This window comes from Penicillium nucicola (assembly GCF_028828085.1).
Source record: "Penicillium nucicola strain IBT 29836 chromosome Unknown utg000001l, whole genome shotgun sequence".
Taxonomy (NCBI): domain Eukaryota; kingdom Fungi; phylum Ascomycota; class Eurotiomycetes; order Eurotiales; family Aspergillaceae; genus Penicillium; species Penicillium nucicola.
Window position 1 is genome coordinate 2999355 of NW_026643125.1, and position 16301 is coordinate 3015655.

At 51.0% G+C, this 16301-nt stretch overlaps 8 protein-coding genes across 8 annotated transcripts; 1 reads left to right on the plus strand and 7 right to left on the minus strand.

Annotated features, from left to right (window-relative positions):
* Positions 1-22: 22 nt before the first annotated feature.
* On the minus strand, positions 23-1616 carry N7511_001130 (uncharacterized protein; the record flags this gene model as incomplete). The annotated part of the gene is made up of 6 exons (XM_057123555.1): positions 23-124; positions 186-245; positions 302-589; positions 641-1281; positions 1345-1423; positions 1500-1616. The coding sequence occupies 6 exons, from the start codon at positions 1614-1616 to the stop codon at positions 23-25; spliced, it is 1287 nt and encodes a 428-aa protein (XP_056989288.1).
* Positions 1617-2369: 753 nt separating this feature from the next.
* Positions 2370-4373, minus strand: N7511_001131 (U4/U6-U5 snRNP complex subunit SNU66; the record flags this gene model as incomplete). The annotated part of the gene is made up of 1 exon (XM_057123556.1): positions 2370-4373. One exon carries the CDS (start codon positions 4371-4373, stop codon positions 2370-2372), a length of 2004 nt encoding a protein of 667 aa, XP_056989289.1.
* Positions 4374-5089: 716 nt separating this feature from the next.
* Positions 5090-5803, minus strand: N7511_001132 (aminoacyl-tRNA hydrolase PTH2; the record flags this gene model as incomplete). The annotated part of the gene is made up of 2 exons (XM_057123557.1): positions 5090-5394; positions 5485-5803. 2 exons carry the CDS (start codon positions 5801-5803, stop codon positions 5090-5092), a joined length of 624 nt encoding a protein of 207 aa, XP_056989290.1.
* A 503-nt stretch (positions 5804-6306) lies between these two features.
* On the minus strand, positions 6307-6501 carry N7511_001133 (uncharacterized protein; the record flags this gene model as incomplete). Its single annotated transcript, XM_057123558.1, has 1 exon — positions 6307-6501. One exon carries the CDS (start codon positions 6499-6501, stop codon positions 6307-6309), a length of 195 nt encoding a protein of 64 aa, XP_056989291.1.
* Positions 6502-6749: 248 nt separating this feature from the next.
* On the minus strand, positions 6750-8658 carry N7511_001134 (sphinganine-1-phosphate aldolase DPL1; the record flags this gene model as incomplete). Its single annotated transcript, XM_057123559.1, has 4 exons — positions 6750-7761; positions 7821-7954; positions 8018-8495; positions 8564-8658. 4 exons carry the CDS (start codon positions 8656-8658, stop codon positions 6750-6752), a joined length of 1719 nt encoding a protein of 572 aa, XP_056989292.1.
* Positions 8659-9219: 561 nt separating this feature from the next.
* hcsA (homocitrate synthase) lies at positions 9220-10852 on the minus strand (the record flags this gene model as incomplete). Its single annotated transcript, XM_057123560.1, has 5 exons — positions 9220-10186; positions 10240-10307; positions 10363-10443; positions 10513-10745; positions 10798-10852. 5 exons carry the CDS (start codon positions 10850-10852, stop codon positions 9220-9222), a joined length of 1404 nt encoding a protein of 467 aa, XP_056989293.1.
* A 1880-nt stretch (positions 10853-12732) lies between these two features.
* Positions 12733-13623, plus strand: N7511_001136 (uncharacterized protein; the record flags this gene model as incomplete). Its single annotated transcript, XM_057123561.1, has 3 exons — positions 12733-13038; positions 13103-13503; positions 13557-13623. The coding sequence occupies 3 exons, from the start codon at positions 12733-12735 to the stop codon at positions 13621-13623; spliced, it is 774 nt and encodes a 257-aa protein (XP_056989294.1).
* A 2396-nt stretch (positions 13624-16019) lies between these two features.
* N7511_001137 (uncharacterized protein) lies at positions 16020-16246 on the minus strand (the record flags this gene model as incomplete). Its single annotated transcript, XM_057123562.1, has 2 exons — positions 16020-16052; positions 16082-16246. 2 exons carry the CDS (start codon positions 16244-16246, stop codon positions 16020-16022), a joined length of 198 nt encoding a protein of 65 aa, XP_056989295.1.
* Between the last annotated feature and the right edge of the window lie 55 nt (positions 16247-16301).

A 16301-nucleotide genomic window follows, 5' to 3' on the forward strand; every position in this document is an offset into this window, starting at 1 on the left:
TCTCTCTTGGGAGGAAAGTAATTTAACCGGTGATCTTGAAGATGGACTCGGCGAGTCTGTCGACGTTGCCGGAGGTGATACCGGCGACGGAGATACGGCCGTCCTTGGTGGCGTAGACGGAGTGCTGTGTTATTTGTCAGGATTGTTTTTGTTTAAATGCATGTGGCGCAGTGAATTGTGCTTACCTCCTTGGCGAGGACGTCCATCTGCTCGGGCTTCAGGCCAGTGTAGGCGAACATGCCGATCTAAAAAGTTTTTGTTAGGCACTTAACTTGATATCGAGGTTATTGCTGTATCTTACCTGGCTGGTGATGTGAGACCAGTCGTGCTTGCTGCCGAGCTTCTCGAGGTTGGTGCGGAGGAGAGAGCGCATCTCGATGATGCGGTCAGCCATGCCCTTGACCTCACCGAGCCACTGCTGGTTGAGAGCGGGGTCGTTCATGATGGTGGAGGCAACACGGGCACCGTGGATGGGAGGGTTGGAGTATTGGGGACGGATGAGAATCTTAATCTGAGACTCGACGCGCTTCTTCTCCTCGGTGTTCTCGCAAACAAGGGAGAAGGCACCGACACGCTCACCGTACAGACCCTATAGCTGTTAGTTTCTTGTTTTTCGATCCGAAAATCTGTTACAACTCACCATGTTCTTGGCAAAGGACTGGCACAGGGCAATGTTGTGGCCCTCCTTGACAAAGTGACGAGGAGCAAAGGCATCCTTGTCGGCGTTACCACTGGCAAAGCCCTGGTAGGCCATGTCGAAGAAGGCGAAGTGACCCTTCTCCTTCATGACATCGCTGATCTGGCGCCACTGAGCTTCAGTGGGGTCAACACCGGTAGGGTTGTGAGCGCAAGCGTGGAGCAGGATGATGCTGTTCTCGGGAGCGTTCTTGATATCGGCGATCAGACCCTCAAAGTCCAGACCGATGGTGTCCTTATTGTAGTAGCTGTAGTTGGCAACCTCGAGTCCGGCATCGGCGAAGACGGCCTTGTGGTTGGCCCAGCTGGGGTTGGGGAGGTAGACCTTCTTTGCGCCGGGGTAGAAGCGCTTCAGGAAAGATCCGCCGATGCGGAGGGCACCGGTTCCGGAGATGGTCTGGGTGATGACGAGGCGGTCGTCCTTGATGGCGGAGGAGTCGGCACCGTAGGCGAGCTCGGCGGCGGCGCTGGTGAAGGCGGGGATACCGGTGATGCCAGCGTACTCCTTGTCGAGACGCGATGCGACGACCTTGTCCTCGGCGGCACGGACGGAAGGCAGAACGTAGGGCTTGCCCTTGTCGTCACCTGAACACCAATGGTTAATCATTCATTGCACGAAGCTGGTTGTTGATGGAAGTCAAGACTCACGGTAAGCACCAACACCAAGGTTGATCTTCTCCTTGAAGGAGTCGGCCTTGAAAGCTTCGGTGATACCGAGAATAGCATCCTATTGAGCCAATTAAGTCAGAAGAAGCCTTTTAACCCATCATCACGTCGATGGCAAGCTCCAAAACAAAGCTTACAGGAGGACCCTGGGGAACGTTAGCCCAGGCCGAGGCCTGTCTAGCTCCGAGAACGACGATGCGCTGGTTAGCCTGGGGGGCCGCCGAGCGGCTGGCGACTCTAAGAGTGGAGAGCATGATGATGGCAGGAAAAATCAAAAGGGTAGAACCTCTAAGGATGGGAAGGGGAAAGGAAGGAACCGGGAGGAGAGAAATAATAAAGGATCGGAGACGTCGCCCCGATGTATTGCCTGACTCATGTGATGACGGTACCGGGTACCTGCCCTATGGTATGTTGTCCAGCCGCGGCCCAAGTACCAGATACATCTGAACTGCGAGACTTGACGGGTAAATGGAAAACATACAATGATATTCTTGTTCGAGCTTCGTGATACTCAATTTCTAACGTTGTGAGGATTGTATCATGCAAACTATTACTGTACACTACAGTACTGACCACAGTATCGCTATGGAGCTGGCTATGGAATGGCCTAATCGTATATCCCCTCACCGGGCTCTAACCCTAACCCATTTCTATACAGTTTCGCCATTTCACCAGCCCATCTTTTTCGCTCGGGAATTCGAATGCCCGGTGAACTGATCGAGAATCTCCACACTTCCCCTCACACAGTCGGGGTACAGTTGTCTGCCACGTACGTAGTGGTGTTCCCGAGAGGCCCCTTGCTCGGTGTGAACTAGCGAATACTAACCCCCGGTTAATTTCTGTGGAAATTCCCGCATTCTCCCCCACACGGAGCGATCGCATCTTATTACGCTAATTATTTCGCTAGGACATGACAGAAACAGCGGTGGTGGAACTGGTCCCCCGGGGGATATCGTTAATAGTGGTAGTTTGGGACTCAATCCAGAGATACATGTACATTAAAGCCTTCAACCCAAGCGCACTCCAGCTTGGCGGTTCTTCCGCGCAGCAGTTCCCACAGCGTTGTTCATACCCGTGTGTTGACTACTGTCCAGAGTACTCATGGCCTCCCGCTTCTTCTCCTCGTCGATCTTCTTGAGACGTTTCTCGGTCTTCATCTTGCCACTGCCCTTACCGTGGAATTGATGACTGAGTTGCTTGAAAGCCTCCTTCTGATTCATGTTGCGACCGAATTCATCCACGTAGCGGAGCTGGACATCAGGTTTGTACTCCTTGTTGAATGCCTCGGCGGTATGGCGCGCCTCTTGCTGGTCGCGGTGTTTGTTCTCCAGCTGTGCATACTCGTCGCGCTCACGAGCGGACATGCGGTCCAATTTACCAGAGGCACGGTCTCGCTCACGTTGTTGACGGGCCCGTCGCTCGGCTTCGGACTCGCGATTGTTCTTTTCTTGTAAGAAGCGTTGGCGGTCGCGCATGAGTGCGTTTTGATTGCTGCTGTTGCTTTCTTTCACCAGACCACGAGATTTCAACATGGACAATGTAGCGGCCAGACCCGAATCCAAAGTAGATTCCTCTTCCAAACCAGTGCCTGTGAGCTGTTGTTGTGGTTCAGCCTTGGCTTGTTCATCGCGCTGGATTTGTGCTGCCAGCTCTTCTTCATCTTCGATGTGGGCGTAACGGTCCATATCCACTTCCACGCCGTCTGTCTCGGGCTCGGGCTGTGGTTCGGCGGGATTTTCGACAACAGGGGTTGATGTTTGTCTCTCGTCCCGTTCGGGAAGTGTAGGCTTTTGTAGATTTGACACAAACTCAGAGGTCTCGTCGATAACAAGGCCTGGTCCTTCCTCGTCCTCGTTTTCTACATCCATTGGAATCTGTTCTTCCTCTTCTCGAAGCTGTCGAGCGAGTTCCTCTGGAGTCATCTTCTTGCGCTTCTTGAATGCTGCGCGACGCTGCAAAGCAAGAGAAGCTTGGAGGTCGTCGTCATCGACGAATGAGACATCTTGGTTGATAGGTTTGCGGGGAGCAGCAACTGGAACGCCATTGTTGGCATCAATATCCATGGCTGAATCCTGTGCCACTGACTCTGAGGGGGCACTGTCATCGTAGTCCATGACGGCTCTCTGTTTCGTCGCCTTGGCCTTCTTTTTCTTGGGCTTCTTAATCTTGATCTCGCTGATATCCATGTAATCGGAAGATGGTACTTCGGGCTCAAAGTCGAGGCTGATGACGTTCTTCTTCAAGCGATCAGAAACCTCCTGTCGCTTTGCTTCACGCTCCTCCTCTGTCGAGCCTTGAGCATCGAGTGTAAATCGTTTGCGCTTCTTGCCATCAATCTCCTCGTCGTATTGTGAAAGGATACCCTGGTTTTCGGCTGTAGGATCGTAGACAGGTTTTTTCTTCTTAAGTTCCAGCTTCTCTTCCGTCCTCTCCTTCTCGACCAGGTGGACATCCTGGAGCTCATCACCCTCTTCGTCGTCATCCACCGCCGCATCCTTCAATGTCAAGATGTGATCTTCACCACCGTCGAAATCACCAGCAGAGTGTCCGACCTTGATACCAGCGAGATCGGCTGCGGTGTACTCGGCGGCTGCGGCACGTTCCCGCTCTTCCAGTTCTTCAGCAAGTTTGCGAGCGCGTTCCTTTTCAATTTTCTTCGAGCGCTTCTTAGACTGCATCAGCCAAGACTTTGTATCAAGTTCGTCGCCATTCGCGTCTCCCAATGTAGATCCCTCAAGCTTGAGATTTCGCTGGGCGATGTCGCGCGCACGCTTGATGGCGGCGTTCTTTTCTTCGCGCTTCCGTTTCGCTTCGGCGTCATCTTGAAGTTTTTTCCAGTTATCATATCCTGCTGCCTGTCGCGTCTCGACCGTGCTCGCGGGCTCTTCCTCCTCGCCGGAGGAGCTGTCGTCTTCTTTGAATGCAGGTCCGGCGCCGGGGACAGGGAGTGGCTTGAGACCCAAGGCGACACGGATCTTGTTATTTTGCTCGATGGATAGAGCGTCCGCCATATTGACGTTGAAAATAACGAAAATAAGAAGAAAGTGAGGACTGAACAGAATAATGATGTCGCCCAAGTGCCGCGCTCTTTCCTGATACCTGATCACCTGATTGATAACGCTAGCCCTGATCAGGCCTAGCGCGTCAAAAATCTTAGACCATAAATATCAGCCTTCCCGCCCTCTTCTCTTCTTCTTTCTTTTCTTTACCAAAACACGGATCTGTGTCCAGCTTTCCTGTCCATGATTTCCTTCGGGTTTTTGTGTGATGGTTGAGAGCTGGGCAGTTCAACGACATTGGAGCCATCATTTTTCGCGTGGATGGCACTTACGGTTTCCGGTTGACAGATCTCAGATTAAATGTCTGCGCCTTGTGTTGCGGGTCTTGAGCTCCCACTGGTGAGCTCGGCTTGACAGCTTGGCTGCGGACGGCGTCATATTCCTAATCTCTTTGCCGATTGGCCGTTGGCCGCTGAGGCTAGGGAATAACCATGACCTGCCAACATCTCTATCTAGCTAGTAATCTTGTGTATCTTGTAGACATGTCTGGTATTTCCCTTGCGTTTCCTAGGAAACTGTCCCGGATTGCCCATGCAATGCGTTCCAACATCATGCGCTCAAGCTACATGTACCTGCCTGCTGCAGTGGATCCACAGAAAGGCTCTTCATTGAGGTCATGATCATAATTGCCCATGCATATCGCCTGTATCAAACACCGCGAAAGTAATTTACAGAAGCTTCAAATGTCCCGTCACACCGTCGACAACGCTCTTGGGTCCTAAGACTCCCAACACGGTCTTGCTGCCGCTAGCAATCTGAGTGCGGCCAGCATCCTGGATAACGCGCGCGCAAAGTCCAAGGCTCATAGCCTGTGCCTGCATAACGAGAAGCTCTTCCTCGGACTTCACCTGCAGCGCGATCTTGGCCTGGCCACCGCGCTCCCATCGCCGGAGGATGGCCGAGTCGGGCGCGAATTCGAGGAAGTATTTGTAACAGGCGAGGGTAGCGTGGGAACATTGGGCGGCGATTTTACCTGTCAATGAAATGAATGTAAGCAATCTGTAGCGCAAATCTTGGAGCACATTTGGGCACAAGCCGCCGGGGGGAGGAGCGCATCACATACCCTTGGTCATGCCCAGGTCCATGCGGACGACCAGGACGAGCTTCACCTCCTCGGTGCTGTCCTTGAAGCTGGCAAGTTCTTCGCCATTTCCTTCGTCTTCAGAGTCGCTCTCTTCTTCGGATTGTTCCTCTTCTTCGTCGGAAGAGTGGCTGTGGACCTTGACGTTGTAGCTGTTTGGCCAGCCTTCCTTCTCTTTGAAGAGGCTGAGCGAGGCGCCTTGGCCGATGAAGTAGCCGGTGACACCTGCGATGATGGCCGTTGCGATCACGTAGGCGGTTGTCGTGGGGGGTAGACGATCAAGTGGAACAGGGGCTGCCATTTTGATTTGGTGGGTGATTGTTGGGATGTTGGCGTTCACGAACGGAATAATTTTTGGAGGAGAGCTCGACCGCCTTGGAGTTGATATCAAGCGTTTGCCAACGCTTTCCAATTTACAACGTTGGAAGTATTAGCGACCTGGGTAACTCAATATAGACGCTATTCTTAAAGCTCGGGCTATAAATTTGCTGGATTTAACCGTCTTTTTATCAATTGCTGTTAACCTCCAGTCGTTACCATCAACCAGCTTCAGAGCCCTATCTTGCAGCGGGAATATGAATCAATTGCATAAAGCTAGTCTAATACAGACCTTGTATATTGATTTCATTTTCAGAAGTACAATCAATTATATAGAAAACAAACGTCCAAAATACCTGTCAATCTCACCAGTTTCCATTTTCTATGGCCTATGGTATAACTTACAATGTAGGGCAATCATCAACTCTGCCCACCAATGGAGCCCTAATCTTTCAGAACACCACAACACAACACGAACCCCCCAAGTCAAGGACCATCAGAAGCTACCTCAGTCCCAGCAATAATCCAATCAGAAGTCCGAACCTCAGAATCCAGCCCTATCAACAATGCCGCAAGCTCAGCAGCAGCAGCAGCAACAAGAGCCTCATCACACAACGGTGCCAAAGCCTCAAAGATAAACAACATCCATACTTTGAAAATAAAGGGAAGCACCTTCGACATGAGAAAATACATTCAAGACCTTGTCTGCGTTTAAGACATCTATGGTAGACGTATTATTCTACTTAATAAGAACCTGATGATTGGAAAGCTATGTGCAATTTGAAAAGGCTGGATAAGTATACTCCATGATACCCCCAAGAAAGGTAAGGACAGCTAGGGTATTAAACCGGCTATGAACGTTTTCAGGAAAGCCGAGTGAGGGAAAAAAGAATACAAGAAAAGCGAAGAAGCGGGAGGCATTCCAAGGCTTATGCTTTGTACAAGGTATCCAAGAAACCCTCTGCTAGACGGCTGACGACACTCTTATCAGGAATGCTGCCGGCCACACCGTATAGGGCGGAGGTGTCACCACGCTTGAGAATGTAGGCCTTGCCCTGGGCACGGCGTTCCTCGGCCTTCTCGAGCTCCTTGCCGATGACTTCGATCAAGTCAGCGATGAGTTGATCGACAGCCTTGGCAGTTGGGATGGTGAAGGCGACGTGGATGGCTGCTGGGGACTGGAGAGCGTTGAGGTGCCAGCCCTTGGCGGAGAGGTCGTCGGCGATGTCGTAGATGTCGATTGCGCCGTTCTTGCTGCGGAAGGCGACTACGCTGACAAGTGGGTTGCCGATAACGTCCATGTGTAGGGAGATGGTCGGTTCGGTGCGGACAGATGTCTCGAACTTGCGCGCTGCGTTGATGATCTCGGTGCAGCTGTTGATGTAGCCGGTTTCACCGATGCTCATCAAACTGGCCCAGCAACCTGCGATCAGAGCACCGGGGCGAGAGCCTGCAACGGAGGGCGAGGCGTAGACTCCACCAGACCAGTCAGGGTAGATGAAGTACTGGTTGTTTCGGTAGGACTTATTACGATAAATCAAAACGGAATTACCCTTGGGTGCGAAGCCATACTTGTGGGTGTCGACACTGATACTGGTCACACCAGGCTGACGGAAATCAAAGCCACCTTCCTCTTCGTAGGGCTCGGGGAATCCGGCCTTCTTAAGAAGTGCAACGACGAAAGATCCCAAACAGCAGTCAACGTGAAGGGGAATCTTGTACTTGGTGGCCAGCTTGGAAAGAGCAGGAATATCATCAACAATACCATGGGGGAAGTTAGGTGCAGACCCAACGAGAAGAACAGTGTTGGGGTTAATCAGACGGCGAACGGCATTGACGTCAACCTTGAACTCGGGCTCCGGGCAGGGGACACGGTGCAACTTGATCTTGAAGTAGTTGCAGGCCTTGATGAATGCCGCATGGGCGGTATCGGGAATGATCCTAAGAGTATTTATTAGCTGTGATCTCAAATTTTTATGCATATCCGGGCATATGCTCACATCTCAGGCTCTGTGACACCGCGCTCCAAAAAAGCCTTTTGCCGGGCAGCCAAGCAAGCCATGAGAATAGATTCCGTGCCACCGCTGGTAGTCACACCAGCACCATCCGAGGGAGCATTGAAGAGAGCCAAAACCTAACGACCCGTTAGTAATATGTCCCGCGCCTATCGTATAGGAGTCATTCAAAAGAGTCATACCATAGAGACAACCTCAGCCTCCATCTTCCGAACTCCCGGGAACACGTCCGGATGAATGGGGTTAGCGACACCAAACTGACCAAAGGCCTCCGCCTGAAGTTTCAACAACTCCTCGCCACCGTGGTAAACAGCACCGCTAACACGGCCGTCCTCCCAGCGAGTATGTTCAAGGCCGGCCAACTTGTCCAGTTCAGCGCGAACCTGCTCTGGTGTCATTCCCTCCTTGGGCAAAGTAAGATAGCGGACAACATCGGGACCACTCTTAACAAGCTTGGTCTCTAGGTTGGTGATAGCCTCCTTCACCTGCTTATCGACTTGGCCGCGGACGCCGGGAATGCGCAGGAAGATTCCGTAGAAGAACAGGCGGACTGAGATGTAGACATTGCGAATGCTTCCGAAGATGCCGTAGCCGCGGAGGGAATAGAAGGTCTTGCGAGTATACCGGAAAATAAAGAGAATAAATACTATGTTGCGGATTCTAGGCGCGAAATGCAAATGCGTCAGCGATCATCCCCGGTTTGGAGTCCGCGGGGAACAGGGTCTTACAGGTCGATGTTCAGGGCCGATAGGTGCGCGCTGGACGCCCGACCGTATCCGACCAGCTTGTTCTGGAGGGCGACCGGTAACATTGACGAGCTCATTAGGGATGGTGGAATAAGGAAAGAGTTGTGGCGATGGGGGGAGGTTGCATTTGACTGTGACTGGTTGACCCTAGCGTGCCTCGGCAGCCACATGAAGCAGGCGCTCAACGTCTGACTCTTTGTACTTTTGAGCGTGTTCGAGCATGAAATGTTTACAGTATGTCTTATATCTATGTGACTATTTGAATGAATGTCTTTATTTAATACGCGGCAATGGATTTGAAGTCATTCATACTTATTCCGTACTCTAGTGTTCCGCTCTACTCTGTCTAAACTGACGTAATTGGTCTAGGCTGCCTACTTTGTCCAACTTTGAAGAATAAGTCACGGATGGAATTGTGCGCTTATATACAAGATGGAGAGAACTCTCTCCTAACACCGATCATTCTTTTGAGTCTCCAAAAAAAGGGGAAGACGTTTCAAACCCAAAAAATAAATGTCCCAAACACATAAAAAAACATGAAATCATCAAAGATCTACCACATATGACTTGGGATAAGCCATTGTGGGATGAAGCGCAAATGGGGAATCTGGGCAAAATAGAATCTTGCGTCCAGACACTTAACCAATGACACCGGCGGTCTGAGCCTCAGCCTGGAGCTCCTTCTCCTTGGCGGCGAAGGCAGCCTGCTCCTCGGGGGAAAGGTCGAGGAGGGGCTTGTCCTCACCCGACTTCAGGTTACGGTGGTAAGCACGGATGATGCTGTCAGCATCATCGACGGCAATGGGACGGATATCAGCAAGAGCCTTGATCTTGGCAGTGCACTCCTTGTAGTTGGCGTCGGTCATCTCGAGCTTGAGCTGCTGGGCACGCGACTTGATGGCGTTCCAGCCGGTCAGACGGGAGGCGAAGTGGACGTAACGGGTCATGCCGAAGTCGGCGGGGTTGATGATCTCGTAGGTGCTGGGGTTGTTGAGGATAGCCTTGGCGTGGATACCGGCCTTGTGAGTGAAGGCACAGAATCCAGTGATGTAGTTGTTGAAGGGAATGTTGACCTCAACGGCCTCGGCGACGAGGTCCTCAATGTCCTTGAGCTTCTCAAGGCGGTACTTGCCCTTGACGTACTCGGGGTCGGCGACCATCATGCGGGCCATCAGACCACCGAGAGGGGTGATACCGTTACGCTCACCGATACCAAGAACGGAGGTATCAATGTGGGTGGCACCGGCCTCGAGGGCACAGTAAGCGTTGGCAATGGCACAGCCAGTGTCGTTGTGGAAGTGAGTTTCAATATCACATCCAACAACACCGCGCAGGACACGAACAAGCTCGTAGACCTGACGGGGAGAAGCACATCCAACAGTGTCGGCAATACCAACACGGTTGACGCCAACCTTGTCCACGGCGGAGTAGATGGACAGAAGGTCAACGAGGTCGGAACGGAAGGAATCCTCACTGGAGAAACGAATCTCAATGCCCTTGGACTTGACGAACTCAATGACTTCAATGGCGGCGTTCTTAATGTAGGTCATATCCTTACCGTGAGAGTGCTCACGGAGGTAGGAGGAGGTGCCAATGACGACATCACTAGAGACACTATCAGTAAAAAATTCCGCACAATGCATACAAACATGACTTACACTCCGTCAACACCGGTCTCGACGGCGATACGGGCATCATCCATGTGGCAACGAATGTGAGTGAGAATCTATGGTACGAATTAGATCCATCCTGATGAAACTTAAGAGCAAAGCCAATCATACCTTAGCCTTCAGGCCGAGCTTGCAAATAGCCTCGCAGTCAGCGCGGGATTGCTCTGAAGCGCAAGGGCTGGTGAGCTCAATCTATCGCAGCAACTTCAGTCAACCTCTGATCATTCATAATGCATTGTCTTATTGTCCGTTATGACTCACGTAGTCCACACCGAAGTCATCGAGAGCCTTGGCGATCTCGATCTTCTTCTCGGTATCGAAGAAAGCGTTGGCGAACTGCTCTCCCTCACGCAGAGTAGACTCGATGATCTTGAAGCGGGAGACATTGCTCAAGAAATCGGTGACGCCAACATTGTGGCCGTAAGGGTTGCGGGAGGCAGAGGGGTGGGGGTTCTGGCGGGTCTCAATGCCAACGAAACCGGGGTGCTCGCCATCTGTCTATGAATTAATGGTTGATTCCCACCGATAGATCGCCATTGAACGTACTGGAGTCAAGAGGAGGAGTCTGCCCATTGGGCTCGGGGTCGGCACCGGGACACATTGTGCGCGGATGGTGGGGGTGGGTGAAGTATGGAGGGGTAGGTGAAGCAAGACTCGGGGAGTGAAGCAATGGACGAAAGTTTGGATCTTAAAGAAAGATGATCCAGATGCAAGCTATTTATGATCTTTTTCGAGGGGAAAAAGAGAAGAAAGAGTCATAGGCAAATATAGCGGGCGGTGTGGTTTTCCATTTGCGTAGTAATCGGCCTTCGCTCGCTCGGCGGCAAAAAACTGAAAAATTTCGCCTGGGGGTGGAGAAGAGCGAACGATGTCATAGGATACTAAACTCCGTTGCATGCTGAACTTGTACATTATTTGGTGCTATTATGACTCAATGCTCATCATTGCCATTTTCTCCAGTACCTGCAATTACCCCCCAAATTCATCACCTTTGGCAGTCGAAGCAAATTCCCCTACACTTTGGGGTACAGTTGCTATACCCTATACCCGACATCGGACCTGCGGGGTCTGAGTCATCCATAGACTGTCACCGGCCCCTCGATATTGATAATCGTCGGCTCTTCACTTACGCCAGATAAGATACCTAGGTCAAGCATCGTAGTAGCCCTAGTGCTCAGAGGGTCTTGATGTCACCTCGTTTGTGGTCTCCGGTGATCTACCCCGATCGTGTTTATCAACCTCACATGCTTGAAATGTGGAGAAACTGCTATACATACAATACACGTAAACAGCGGAAGTAGGGTTCATTCTGAGATGACGTCGATGGCACAGTCGTCTATTGGAGATGTTGCAGAGATTCCAATTTTGGATCTTGCGCATTGACAAGCTGAACATCCAGTGCACGTGAGCGCCTTGATCAATTGATGCATTCCAAGGTTTAAATGATCCCATTACCAAGGCTCTCATACATAGATCAATCTCAATTCCTGGTGGGCCATGTTCTTAGTGGAACTCAATATCTATGTTATCAGATGCATGCATTGATGTGGTATCATGTTGCACAACGAAACATTCTGTGCTGCCCAGTGTATGCCCAGGTGAATATTCACTTACAATGAAGAATCAATCAATAATTGACAGTCTCTGTAAGCAAGATCTAAATTCATTAAGTTGAATGTCTACCTTGGAAGCATCGATCATATACTGTTGTGTCGTGCTCTTGGAAGTCAACAGTTCTCGGGGCGTGACCGTTATGTCTCTGTCCTATCACAATACAATAAATTGTAGTAAATGTGATTGGGATTTTTAATGATTTTCACTACAAAACTGAAAAAAAGGCCTAGCATGATAGTGTATAAAGTTACACGTGTTGATCGGATTGCATGTGTTGAGGGTTGACAAATATATACATTGCCAACCAAACCCCCCTATTTACGGCTTTACTCAACCGCAATTGAAAATAGAAACCACCACCCATGAAGTTATCTTTGACTTGACCACTATATCGATCCAATTGCCTAACATTCATCGGAAGACTCCGTTCTCCGTAAAATTGATCCGTTTAATAACGCCACTCTAAGTTGTGGAGACGGGGAGATATGCAAGCCAGAATCCACATGGAACAGGAATTCAATTGATATCCAAATAAGTAATAAGATAGACATGAAATAAAGTACATGACTAGAAACACTCCTAGACTAGCCAAGAATATTCCATGCATTAATGCGGCCGTAATGAGACATGGCGTGGTGGACAAGGCGAAGTAAATGAAACAGACGTGGTTGGTCAGCGCTCAGGCCAGCTGTCGTTCCAGCTGCCCTGAACTTCCTCACTCCTCTTCTGTCTCCGACTGTGTCAATCCCATCGCCCATCGCGCCTTTCAGTCTCAGGTGAGCTTCTTAATCTGTTTGTACCAGTGAATCTATTTGCTGGACTTCACCATGACTATCCCGCTAACTCGATCCGCGCTCTAGCCTCAAGATGCGTTTCACGTCGCTTGTTACCCTCCTTCCTGCCCTGGCCCTGGCCCAGGAGCAAGTTCCCCTCGCCGACCGTGTGCAGGGATGGTTCAACCAGGTCAAGTCCTATGTGCCTACAGCCGCCCCGGTTGCTCCGGTCGAGAAGCTGGCCGAGAAGGTCACCGAGCAGCGCGTCACCCCAGTCACCCTCAACAACTGGCAGTCCATCCTCACCCCCGGCCCCAAGGAAGAGGACTGGCTGATCTTCACCACCGGTGGTAACAAGACCTGCTTTGGTCGCTGCGAGCGCGCCGAGAAGGCCTTCAACGTAAGTTGAGAACCCAGCGACGCGTCTCTCAGGTTTCCCATCTAATGCCATCTCCACCCTTTAGGAATCCGTCCTTCTGTTCTCTGCCAACCCTACCTCTCCTCACCTCGCCTACCTGGACTGCGAGGCCAACCAGGTCCTTTGCGCCATCTGGTCTGCCAGTGCTCCTGCCGTCTACTACTACCAGGTTCCCCAGGAGCGTCCCGCCGGCGAGGAGCGCGCCCCTACTCCCCTCCGCGCTATCCACCTGAACGCCACCACCGTTACCCCCGAGGTTATCTACAATATCCACGGAAAGAAGACCTACGAGGAGTCCCCCCTTTACGAGGGTGCTTTCCACCCCGTTGACGGCTGGCTCGCCCAGTACCAGCTTAACGTTGTCATTGGCTACGCTATCTGGGCTCTCGGTGCTGTCCCCAGCTGGTTGTTCATGATTGGCATCAGTTTCTTCAGCCGTACCATGATGTAAGTGGATCTGCTCTGCGATAATATCTTTGACCGTCTAACAATGGAACTAGGAGCCGCCGCGCGGGCCCTACTGGAAACGCCCCCGCTCGTGCTGCCCCCGCCGGTAGCGCGAACTAGATCGTTGGTTTATTCTAGTGTCTTTGGTTGTACATAATACGTGGTTGTGTATGGGATTCTTCCAGTATGCTTGGGTTGGCTTGTGTTATTTGTTCGGCGAGCAACTTTGGGAATAGGGTCTTTTCGAACTTAGGCTTTTCTTAGTTATCATTTTAATTGACCTATTCTAGACATCTTCATTCGTCATACTCTCATAGTTTCTCCCTAACGGAATCAGTCACCATTCTCTTGGTCCTGACCTCCATCAGAATGACCCAACCGCGGTCTTGGGGAAACAATGTATTCCCATGGGCCGAAACGAAAGCAAACAGCTCTCCGTTGTAGCCTTGGAATCGCCCCTTGAGCGTCTTCTCTACACTGTCCTTATTTCACGGACCAAATTGTCAAGTACAGTGTTCAAACCGTGTACTTTGGATCCCACGCGGTATTCAAAGTCCAGTGGATAATGTGTCAAGAAACTCGATCCGATAGTCCTTGAAAGATCACTCCGGGAATCCAAATACCTTCACAAAGGCTGATTCTGGTTGACCATATCCCAAAGCGTTTCCTGACCACGCCTGAGCCGCGGCGAAGAAGATACTGTAAACCGATGTAGCCTCAGCTCTTGAAACACTCGCATACGGATCGTCCTAGAGGGATTCCCGCTGAAATCGACCTTCTCGCATGGCATAGTACGCCCTCGCCCGATATTAGAGGCAGACTGACAGAGAGACAGCGATGCCAACATAACATAACACACGTCTTAAGAGCTGCCTCCATGCGCAAACAGCTTTTGGCATAGGCATTCTCCACAGCCTCAATCCCCTGCTGTAAAGCAAAAGAGAACGTCCTATCCTCCTGAGGCGTAGCCTCAAACACCGACCCCGAGTTCGAAGAGTCGACCAGTTCATAGTTCTAGAATTTCCAGTTCCTCGAGATGATGGCTCTGACAGCGTGTCGTGCTGCAGGTATCACTTGGTGAACACGGCCCTTCCAGTCATCGGCCATATCTCTGGTACGTGCTGCAGCCGTCGGAATCGATCAAGGTATCGCCCCTCCGTGCTGGCCGGAGCTACTTGGCTTGGTTCCACCAGTCGCGGTGGAAGTAGATGTGCCCACCTGCTTGCACGTGTGACAGTCTGGGCGAACCTTGGGTCGGCCTACTCTAAGGCTTGTTCTTTGCTTCTTAACTCCTGGTATCATATCGAGATCGGGGGAAGGGGTGTATTGTCTTTCATAAGAACCCGAGATTGCGAGAGTGTGATTCGTCAACGATAGGCGATCAAGGCTACAGTATGTCTGACATCTTTCCAAATGACGTCGCAGTGCAAATGCCTTCTTCCAACGAATGGCCATATCCTCACGGTTAAACCCGAAACCCTATTGTGGCGGCTTGCTCACAGCCAGTCGTAGACCTTAGAAGCCCCAGAGTGTTCTGGCCCAGGTGCAAACAGCTTCACTTATGCATACTGAATCTTGGGCACCAACTTCACAGCCCTAGATGTATGGTAATTGGCTGCACCCCGACGGACCTTGAGGGGCACGTGGACGCCCGAAACCAATATTTATTCGTATGCGTTTCCTTTGCACCGGACCATGTCTACCAACTTCCCAACAAGCATCGAGATTATGCCTCCGCCTCCACACTCCCCGTCTCTGGGCATGGGTGACCGAAAATCCGATTGGTCGCGCAAAGGAAGAAAGCGCTAACATACTTTTTGAATTTCAGTCATTCAGGTGATATATATGTGATCCTACCTAGAAATAGAGGAATCTGTGTACTATATAAGTACCCCACGCCTTTGAGGAAATAAGATTGGAATCTCACATTTTTCATTATTGACCGATCTTGTCTTTTAATACTTGCGCTTAGAGCTGCTTATTTCGTCGACCAAATTCAAATGGAATCATCTCCATACAATACTTCAACGGGTAGGGCCATCATGCCTGATCTGAGTCAATGGAGCACCGAGGACTTCGGATTTCTTCAAAGCATCTATACGCAGCAGCCGTCCGAACTGAGGACCGAAACACCCTTCATGATGACCGAAAGTATCCCGCAAGACCATTCTCTCATGCACAATCCGTACTGGCAAGACCACCCAAGGCCATTGCACCAATATACCCGGACTGATCCAGGTATACAGGGCGTCCGCCCAAACGCAGCACCTCACCCTCCAACAAGAGACCATCGTGGCGAGTCATCGGTCACAAGTCCCCTTGACCTTGGTCACAACGATTCTCTAGTCTCGCCAGTCCCTAGTCTCTGTATACACGAGGCGAATGGGCCAAAAGTGAGCCCTAAAGTCAGAATCAAGAACAAGAAACCCTGTGCTCGTCATGGAGCCTCCAGACAGAAACAGGAGTAAGTTCCCTCTTTACTTGCGCCGAGGGCATTTCAAAATTTCTCGATTTTACTAACCCCAGTTCCCACCCCAGCAACGGTTACTCTGGTTGCAACTGGAAAGACTGCACATACCCTGATATGTTCTCCAGCAAAGGGGCCTTGATGCGTCACATTGATACACAGCATGTCGCTCCCCATTCGGTCAATTGCCTCAGGTGTGGTAGGGTCTTCAATCGGAAGGACAATATGGCCGAACATATGGGACGGGTTCATCGGGAGTTGCTTTGACAAAGACATGGCTGATTTAAAAGTACGGGGAGTTCGGGTCTGGGTCAAACCTAATCGATGATTA